Consider the following 11352-nt stretch of genomic DNA (forward strand, 5'->3'; position numbering starts at 1 on the left):
CTTCAATTCACTGGTAAAAAGTAAAATTCCCTTTCATATGGCCAATATTGAATGTGTTAAACAATACAAGTGGGTGACTTGAGAAGAAGATGCTAAAAATGATAAAAATCTTTTTCCATATATATATTAGAACTATGTAAAACTTGACCACATTCCCATTATCCTGTAAGCCCCACCCAACAACCCTAAAGGGAAATCATGATTTGAACAATTTGGAATCTACAAAGCAGCAATTTTGCTGTAAGATGCTTCCACTTAAGTTTGAATTTACATTTTGATGTCAAAAATATGTTGTTATACTGGATAAGAGAATTTTTTAAAGACACCACCCAAAATTTTTGTCATGGTTTCTTGTGTTATTCCTACCTAATGACAGGAAAATTGGATTTCCCTTTATTTAAAACCAATGTTATTTACTCCCCTTCATCCAAGCATTAAGACTAAATTTTGCTTTATATTCTTACAAACAATAAGTTTTGGTTAAAATTAGCTCCAGGCTTAAAATTGAAAGAAGTCAAAAATGTGAAAAGTTTACAGATGGATGGACATCTTAATGTACAAAGACTTGAACTCAAAAATATTTGTAAAATTCATGTAAAAATTTTCAATCAATTGATAATCAATTTTATTGGATGACTAGGAAGAGCTAGATCAAAGTACATAATTTACCATGTGAAAAGTATATATAAGTTTCTTGCCCTTAACTATATATATATATATATATGATAAATTATATATATTTGTATGATACAATACAATCCTATGTATATTCAGTATATCTTATAATTGGTAAAATATCTTTATTTGTAATACAAATCATCAATCCTCAAGATTAATAAAGCTATGAAGTAGATTTGGATATATGGCCTTTTTATTAAAAATCATAGTCATGAATAGATATAGGTACTGTGAGCAATGAGCTCACTAAATGATCCCCCCCCCCCCATGTGGTTTTAATGGCAAAGTCCATGTTTTGCTGTGGCCGGGAAACCCAAAATATGTGTCGGATCAAAAAGTAAAATAGGAGATGCACAATCGCAATATGTAATAAAGATTCTGTGAAAGTTTCATTAAATTTCACTCAGTGGTATAGAGGAGTTGCAGATAAGAGATGGGTACCCCAAAGCGTAACAGACAGACGGATGGACAAACGTACAGACATACCGATTACAGTATACCCTCCCACTTTTCAAGCGGGGGGTATAAAAACACACCACATAAATGGCCATAGATGACCTCTCAAAGCCTTCTGCTCAGAAGAGCTATAATAATGGTGATATTTTATTTGATAATTTAGGTACCATGATTTGGTACTATGGCATAAACTATTGTTTTCATTGCCTCTGAACATGGCAAGAAAAACATTATCAAATCACTTATACTTAAAAGATTAAGTATATTTATTGTCTTAAGATTATATAGAGCAATAACCACTGAAACACTCATAATCAGATGAGTATCAAATTAAACGATTAAGTATATTTATTGTCTTTCTGAAACACTCGTATTCAGATGATACGTACCTTGTATCATTTTTCAATGAAAATTTTGAACTACTAGGAGTAGATTAATTTAACCATGCAACTGATCTAATGAATAATAGAGAAATCTGATGCAGGCAAATAAAACAACTTGGTTAAATGCATGTACATGTATAATACATTTTATTGTTAAAATAAAATCATTAGATGATCTCAACAAACAGTGATAATGAACTCCATTATACAGATTCTGTTCACTTTTACATTGATTTTACATCTATACATGAATTCTCACAACAAAATGGCCAAGAACATACATATTTTTTGCATTTAATCATAAAACTACAAGTTACTGTGAGCACTGAAGTTACAACTTAACCCCCCCCCCCCTCCTTCCTACATAAAGTATAATTGCAAATTGCATCTCCAGGAAGTAAATGAGATTCTGTAGAAGCTTCATCATTGAATTTCATTTAGGTATTTTATAATGATTTGTGTGAACAGAGTGAATACCTCCCCTCCTTTATATCAAAATAAGATGTGCACAATGAAACAATGTAGTATTCTGTTCAAGTTTAAATTATGACATAGAGGAGTGGGTATGAAGAATTGTGTGACCCCAACATAACAGAGAGAATGGCTGGATCCATGTTTTGCTATATGGGAAACCCCTAATATGTTTCTAATCAAAAAGTAGAACAGGAATGCACAATGCCAGTATATATGTATAAAGATTTTTTTTCCATTGAGTTGCATTTAGTGATGTAGTAATGTAAGAGAAGTTGCAGATAAGGTATAGCTATCCCAAAATGGACAGATTGAAGGACACCCCAGTCACTATGCAAGTCCAATATGGTGTGATGTACACCTCTGGCCAAATATTTGACAACATTTGCTTATACTCTGAACATACCGGTACATATATAATACATGTAGATCTTCTTACCTATATTTAAAAATTTGTAATATCTTTAATCATTTACATCAATTTTGAATATTAAGAATTTTGTCCAGAGACATTCTTCTGAGCTTTTTGCATCCTTGGATCTGTAGCTGAAGCTCGAAATTTCTCAGATCTACCCGAGAATGCCCAGAATTACATACACAAGGTCGAGGAGTTGGTCGGAGTGCCAGGTATGTTAGGAAATCATTTGATTGGTTTATTATACACCCTATAACAAAATATAGGGCATCATATTGGAATCACTGCATATGTCTGCCTGTCACTTTTTTGTCCAAGTTTTTCTCTGAAACTGAATAATTGTTTTTGGTCAAACTTTACTGAATTAATATATACACTGTACCATTTGAGCTTGCACACTTTAAGTGGAGAAAAACACTAACAGAATACATGTATACAAGGAATAAATGTTGCTTATGACCAGAAGGTAATACCGTGGCCATTGAGATATATAGGACCTGTAGATATCTATCACATAAGTAAGAAAGGGTTTAATTCCTATTATAAATGAGATTGTGTGAGGGAAATGCATCGTTATCATGGCTAGTAACTTCAAATAATACTTGCCCTAGTGGTTATTTATGGTGGAAGGATATGGCATGACCCTGAACTATAGGGTCATGTAGACAATGTCATGGTCAGAGAATTTAGAAACTGAAAAGTAATATATTGTACTCATAACAGAAATAAGTATTAACACATTCTTGTTTTACATTTAAGCAAGAAGAGCCGAAGGCTCAAGTGAGCTTTTCTGATCAAAATTTGTCCGTTGTCTGTCGTTGTTGGCGTTGTTGTAGTTGATGTCGTAAACTTTTCACATTTTCATCTTCTTCTCAAGAACCACTGGGCCAATTTCAACCAAATTTGCTACACTACAAAGTATCCTTGGGTAAAGGGGATTTAAGTTTGTTCAAATGAAGGGCCACGCCCTCTTCCAAGGGGAGATAATTATGAAATGTATAAAAATAATTACAATTTTTAAAAAATCTTCTTCTCAAGAACCACTGGGCCAGGAAAGATGAAACTCATGTGGATTCATCTTCAGGTAGTTTAATTAGATTCAAGTTTGTTAAAATCATGACATCCCCCCCTCCCGGGGGTAAGGTGGGGCCACAATGACCGATCAAAGTTTTACATAGGAGTATATAGGAAAAATCTGTAAAAATCTTCTTCTCAAGAACCACTGGGCCAGGAAAGATGAAACACTTGTGGAATCATCCTCAGGTAGTGTAGATCCAAGTTTGTTCAAATCATGACCCCCGGGGGTAGGGCGGGGCCACAACAGCTGACAAAAGTTTTACATAGGAATATATAGGGAAATCTTTTTAATTGTCTACGCATTGAATCTGGTAGATATGATAAAAAATGTCCAACAAGTGAAAGGAAATGCATATTTTGTACATCGAACGAAATAGAAGACGAATATCATTTTGTTTTAATATGTACCCGGTAACTTTTATACTGAGTTAAGAGAAAAATATATTAAAAAATATTACTGTGGTTTCATCAATCTTTGTTGAGCATCAGTTTTCGTTGTCGAGCAGATCCACGAATTCAAATGTTCACTGTATTAAGAAATATGATATTCATTTGTATAGGCAATGCGTTTGTCCACGAACTTACGTGTCCTCGAAAACGTATGTTTTACAAAATCAACGAAAATTGATGTCAACGAAAATTGATGAATCCACAGTATTATGCAAGACCTAGTATGGCAAAATTTATTGAATTACTTAATACCAATTCTGAAAAGTATACTTAAAAAACTTGGGAAATTTGTGTATGAATGTTTTAAAAAGAGGGAAAACGCTACCATTCAGCAGCATTAAAGCCATATATGGCGTAACTAATAAAAAAAATATATTTTTGAAAAAAACAAAATTAAGTAAAGAGATATAGTTGATACATTTAAATTAAAGCTTTTCATACAATTCTGAACATGGAGAACACCTCGTTTCATCTAAAAATACGATTTTATCTTCTCTTTAATGTGTTATTTAAATCTTTTGTATTTTCTTCCGAGTCGGAGAAAATTCCGAGTATCCAAATTAAATTGTGATATCATAATAACACAATTGACTTAGATTTTGTAATTTACGGAAAAGTTCTATCTTTATATAAAGTAATGATACAAATAATAAGTTTTTATAATTTTAGTCCAATAATTTTCAATGTACATACGCCATATATGGCTTTAATGATACAAAAGACACCTTATGCTACTCATTTTTTCTTTCTGTTTTCTATATATTTGAAATAGCACCTGTAGTGTGTGACACCTGTTTACCAATGTATATATATAAAGTAATGTTATATGTGGCAATATATGTAATATATAAGCCAATACAGATACTACTAAAGTACTTCAAAGCTATGATTAGTGATATTAATAAGGAATCATCATCCTTAGCGTAGATTTTAGTTTGTTCAAATCATAAACCCCCCTCCCCCCTCCCCAGGGATAGGGTGGGGCCACAAAGGTCGATCATAGTTTACATAGAAAAATTAAGGAAAAAATCCATCTTTAGTCATCTTTAGTAAACCTCTTCAGTAAACTTTTCAGTTCTGACCTGATCTGTGCTTTTTCCTACCCAATGTGCTCAGGTGAGCGATGTGGCCCCTGGGCCTCTTGTTAAGATATTTTACCATATAGCTGAATATAGCAAAATCATACCTAGCTCATAACTGGAAAATTTCAGACCTAAAATCATCAGATTTTGTCATAAATGGGTGTACCACATTTTTTGAGCCAATAACAAGAGAAATTCCACTTTTCCCATGGGTATAATAGCCAAGCAATGGTGTTTGGCGGAGCTTTTTGATAGGATCATTTGTCAATTTTGAGGTCAATAAATTTAGAGTAAGAATATTATTTGTAGAACATTTCTGTTCAAGCGTGGTCATTATTTCTTGGAATTTGGGCAGAGGAATCTGACCTTTTAATTGCAAATGTCAAATTAAAATATGTGCAGTTCTTATTCAAAATGGCTAGCCATTACTCTCAAAATTAATTTGATATACATTTATGAAAGAGGATTGGCAAATTGAACAATGTGGGTTAAATGCCTATGCGACTAAAGTGAAGCTGAAAAAAAAATTCGATTTTTAACCACATGTAGTTAATAAGTATACTTTTATGTAAAATTTCCGTCAGTTACAGAAATCTCACAGGAATTGAACTACAACAAAATGCACAGTACGGGTGGAAAGAAAGATCATTTTCTCATTTTATTACAACATTTTTTTAATATGATTTTGGTCTTAATTGCTCTAACTTTACCCCTCGCTTGAAAAGTGGAAGGGTATATAGTAATCGGTATGTCCGTCCGTCTGTCTTTTACGCTTTGGGGTACTCATATCTTATTCGCAACTCCTCTCATACCTACCACTCATTGAAATTTGATGAAACGTTCACAGAATCTTTATCACATATTGCCATTGTGCACCTCCTATTTTACTTTTTGATCTGACAAATATTTTGGGTTTCCCATAACAAAACATGGACACTGCCATTATATTCATACGGGAGGCGGGGGGTATCATTTAGTGAGCTTATTACTCACAGTACCTCTAGTTTTTTTTTTAAATTTATCTCCAAAACGTGTATAAAATTATATGTTCTTTGGTTTACAAAATTAAAGCATACAGCAAAGATCCACTTTTTCTTAAATATATATCTCAATGAAACAATCTTTCCAATGAACATTTGAAGTCGCATGAGTCATATCACAGACACTATGGAAACGTCACCAGGAGTTGTGTAGCAGAGTGGCTTGCATGTTAGTGTCAAAGAAAAATGATACTCGTGATGTATTTAAATTTTTATTTTATAAATCTAAGGCATCCTGCACGCATTGTTCAACATTGTTCAATTTGATATTGTTGTGTACTTAAATTTTTATAGAGCTCTGAAAAATCGATTGTCTCACTTAGATGTCGATTTCTAGTTTAAAAGTAAAATTTGTTTTTTATACAAGGCAATGTCATTGTTCAGTATCCATAAAAACACAACAAAACGGCAGATGGGCATTTTTAAGAGAAGCACTTGGGAAAAATCGTTGAAATCTTCGAACCAATATAAGTTGACATGATTTTCTCTCCCCCTTTTAAAAATCCTAGCTTCACCCCCCCCCCCCCCCCCCATTTGAAAAAAATTCTCGATCCACGCCTGACGTAGTCAAATGAAAAATATCTAAATATTAACCAAAACTTTCAGGTGTTTTGTACTTCATATTATACGATTTATTAATTAACTTTAAAATTATAGGTTAATCCCCCCTCTCCCTCTCACGGCCAAAATAGAGAGGGATACAGCTCTCGCCCTTCTGGATTTTCCACGGGCCATTTATAGTTTTCTACGAAAATTATTGAAATGTGATCATGGTGATAGGACGGGGTTATTCTGTGCACATATTCTGACATTACTATACAATACAACTATACAGTGAGTTTATGAGAAATGTTGCATTTGTCCACATCGATCTTGGAAAATTTCATGTTTTTCTGAATATACATGATAGAAATTAATTGGACGGAAACGTGTACGTCGTTTCACGGACACGAAGGATAAGGTTTGTACATGAAGCATAGTTTATTATTTATCTAACAGGTAATGGTTGCCTTTTTTGTCAGGTATATTAAGTTTCCGCGAACTGAAATGAATTAAAAAAAAATCTGTTCATAATTTAGAATAATATTAAGATAAAGACAACTTAACAGTTTTAACACACCCCACTTAGCCAAATGCCCAAGTGAGCTTTTCTGATCACAATTTGTCAGTTGTCTGTCCTCGTTGTCGTCGTAAACATTTTCGACTTTTTCTCCAGATCCGCTGGGCCAATTTCAACCAAACTTGCCACAAAGCATCCTTGGGTGAAGGGGATTCAAGTTTGTTCAAATGAAGAGCCACGCCCTTATTCAAGGGGAGATAATTGGGAATTAATGAAATTTTGGGGTATCTTTTAAAAATCTTCTTCTCAAGAATCACTGTGCCAGGAAAGATGAAACTTATGGGGAAACATCCTCAGATAGTGTAGATTCAAGTTTGTTCAAATCATGACCCCCCGGGGTAGGGTGAGGCCACAATGGCTGACCATTTTAAAGTTTTACATAGACATAACTAGGAAAATTCTATTAAAATCTTCTTCTCAAGAATAACAAAGCCATAATTGATAATATTTATATGGAAGCATCCTCAGGTAGTGTAGATTCAAGTTTATTCAAATCACAACCCCTGGGGGTAGGGCGGGGCCAAAATGGCCAACCAAAGGATTAAATAGAAATGTATAGGAAAATTCTTTAAAAATCTTCTTCTCAAGAATAACAAAGCCATAATTGAGCATATTTATATAGTTGCATCGATCCTCAGGTAGTGTAGATTTAAGTTTATTACCCCCGGGGGTAGGGCAGTACCACAATGGTCGACCAATGTTTTACATAGAAATATATATGAAATTTCATTTAAAATCTTCTCAAGAATAACAAAGCCATAATTGAGCATCCTCAGGCATTGTAGATTTAAATTTGTTCAAATCATGACCCCCTGGGGTAGGGCGGGGCCACAATGGAAGCTTCCTCAGGTAGTTAGATTCAAGTTTGTTCAAATCATGACCCCCTGGGGTAGGGCGGGGCCACAATGGTCAACCAAAGTTTTACATAGAAATGTATAGGAAAATTCTTTAAAAATCTTCTTTTCAAGAATAACAAAGCCATAATTGATCGTATTTATATGGAAGCATCCTCAGGTAGTGTAGATTCAAGTTTGTTTAAATCATGACCCCCTGGCGTAGGGCGGGGCCACAATGGCCAATCAAAAGTTTTACATAGACATATATAGGAAAATTCTTTTAAAATCATATTATCAAGAATAGCAAAGCCATGATTGGTCATGGCACTACTTTTGCATATAAACTATTCAATAAGAAACCAATTTCTACTTTTTCCCAGCCACAGTGCTCAGGTGAGCGATGTGGCCCATGTGCCTCTTATTTGATAAATCCCAGGTTATGGTTTTTAATGATTACCTAATTTTTTCAAGATAATGGGACAGATTCGGAATGGGGGTGGGGGGACATGTTTGAGTCAGATAATCTATTTTGTACAAGTTAAGGGCAGATTATTTATTTTTTAGAGGATCCAAGACAGGTCATTTATCTTTTTCTTTCTGAAAAATGTGAATTCCAAAAAAGACGGCACCAAAACTGTCTTCAGTGGAGGGGGGGTGTGTTAACTGATCATAAGTCTCTGGACAGATAATTTATTTATTTGCAGGAGTCGAAAACAGGTTATGTATTAATACCCCCACCCGCCCATTACACATTTGTAATATGATCACACTAGCAACAAGTGTTCAAAGTTATGAAGAAGTTTAATTTTTATGCCCCCCTCAATCAAAGATTCAGAATATATATTTTTTGTCGTGTCTATCCGTCTGTCTGTCTATTAGCCCACAAAAACCTCTAACCTTGCCTAATTACTTTTAATTTAGTGGAGCTATGACTTTCATATTTCACATTTAATCATACTTAACATATTTTATGTGATTCTTTAGACCCTTCTTTAGATAACAATAATTTTAACCCTTTGATCTTGACCCTGGAGTTTGACCTACCTTTCAAAAACTCTAATCCTTGGCAGTAACTTTTGAACAAATGGTGCTAGGACAAGGGTGCTGAAACACAATTTCATTTCCAACATATTTAATTTGCATTTAAGAGAAGTTTGATCTTTGCTATGTTGCCATATGGGGGCATTAGTTTTTTAATAAATAGGACATTCCAATGTCAAAACTGTTGGTATTCATTGTCACAAGAAATACACTATGAAATATGAAAGCCCTAGTAATAATTGTTCAATAATTGAGATCAATGTTAAAGTATTATCTAAAGCCAAGGTAAAAATGTATCACTCCCACTTACTGTACAAAAGTTACGGCCAGGATTATAAAGTGATATAAGGATACAAAATATCCTTTACTAATTGCAGATGGCTCTATCCAAAATGAGTACACTAGGCACAGCCCAACATATCTTAGAGTGTGGCATTGAGGACTGTGAGAGAAACTGTGAATTCTACTGCAATGTCTGTCACCAAAAGATGTGTAAACAATGCAAAGAAAAACATCTTAGAAGTCCGGACACAAAGAAACATGAGGTGGTCCTATATCAACTACGGAAAAGACAACTGCCCACAGAAAAATGCAAGATCCACCCCACCAAGGATTTAGAACTTCTATGTAAGGAATGCCAAGCTCTTATATGTTCCACTTGCACTACTATACCTGAACATCGAGGTCACATCTTTACAAATTCCAGACCAATTTTGGAGGAGATGTTTTCAACATGTCAAGGAGAAATTCCAAAAATTTATGAATATTTTCTTCCAACATCAAAAGATTTACAAAAGGAAATTCATGAAGATCTCTCAGAAATAAAATCTCTCATGGACAGCATAAGATCTTCCACCAAGGCCGAGGCAGAGTCTCTGAAAGAAATGGTGGACACAGTGACATCAGAAAAAGTCAGAGAAATAGATCAAATGGAAGAACTTTTACTGAACAAAATAAAAACTGATCATGAAACAGTAAGTGATTACATCACCTATCTCAATGGTCTTGTGGACAAGTTCACCATCCAAATGTCCCCTACGAAATTATTTTCAGCATTCTCCTTAGAGGAACTGAAAATCCAACCCATACCAGAGACCACGAAACCAGTCACACCAGAGTTTATCCCTCAGTACAACAAAGAAGATGTGGTCAAATTACTTGGATATATGAATGTCCCAAACACAGAAGAAAAGAAGAGAGCAATAGGGCCAATGATAACAGAGCCTCTGCTCACCCCTTCCACTCCAACCAGTGATCAGTTAGAGGAGAACATTCAACAGAAATCTGAATTGTCCTCAGTCACCATGGTCATGGATTTAATCATTCTGGGTCTACAAAATGCATGCCATTTATCCATAGGTAAATCAGGTAGACTCTGGATCAGTGATGAATTTGGTAACCTTGTCCAAACAGATCTACAGGGGAATCAACTACAGACAGAAAAGACCTGTGGGGGGTATGGCTACCATACATTCTCATTGGAGGGGGATCTGTTGTTTACAGACAAAGACAAGAAAGTCATCAGTAAGATTACACCAGAAAATGATGTCACTGAGATCACTAAAACAGGAGACTGGAAACCACTCAGCATACACTCCTCCCACATCAATGGGGACTTGCTGGTGGGGATGGTACATCACGGAGAGGCTAGAATCACCAGGTACACAAAGACAGGGAAAGGAACAAAAAATATACAAAGGACTGCTGCAGGACAGAATCTCTACAGTTACCCCCACTATATCACTGAAAACATCAACGGGGATATCTGTACATCAGACCGCAACATGGGAGTGGTTGTGCTGGATCAATCTGGACAATTCCGGTTCACCTACACAGGTCAGGGGTCAAAATTCAGTCCCCTTGGAATGTGCACTGATGCCTCTGGTCACATCCTGGTGTGTGATGATATCAGTCACACGATTCAACTCCTTGATCAGGATGGCCAGTTCTTGTCTCTTCTGATTACACCAAAAGAAGATGTTTCCATCTTCAAGTTCAAGCCTTTTGGTATGTGTATGGATGATGAAAGCAATCTTTATATTGGGCAAGAATACCATAAGGTGACTGTTTATAAATACATGTATCTCTAGTGATGCTTGCAAACACTCTGTAACATAAGGACTGTTATAGTGTATATCTTGAAGACAAGGTCTCACCTGTTGATTAGATGAACATTTTAAGAAGTCTTGGCACGATCACGTTTGACTTTCAGAAATAAGGGTGACTCTTTGAGGGTGTACATTCAAGAAAATATGCACCTTTATTATCAATTACCTTTCCAATTTTCCAATATTAGTACTTCT

General features: G+C 35.0%; 1 protein-coding gene across 1 annotated transcript; it reads left to right on the plus strand.

Annotated features, from left to right (window-relative positions):
• Nucleotides 1-9392: 9392 nt before the first annotated feature.
• Nucleotides 9393-11154, plus strand: LOC134241946 (uncharacterized). The gene has a single exon (XM_062723957.1). The coding sequence runs from the start codon at nt 9427-9429 to the stop codon at nt 11137-11139; it is 1713 nt and encodes a 570-aa protein (XP_062579941.1). The 5' UTR covers nt 9393-9426; the 3' UTR covers nt 11140-11154.
• Nucleotides 11155-11352: the final 198 nt, after the last annotated feature.

Source organism: Saccostrea cucullata, unplaced genomic scaffold (assembly GCF_032062105.1).
Source record: "Saccostrea cucullata isolate Sc308-1 unplaced genomic scaffold, CSIRO_AGI_Scuc_v1 ctg438, whole genome shotgun sequence".
NCBI classification, from domain to species: Eukaryota; Metazoa; Mollusca; class Bivalvia; order Ostreida; family Ostreidae; genus Saccostrea; species Saccostrea cuccullata.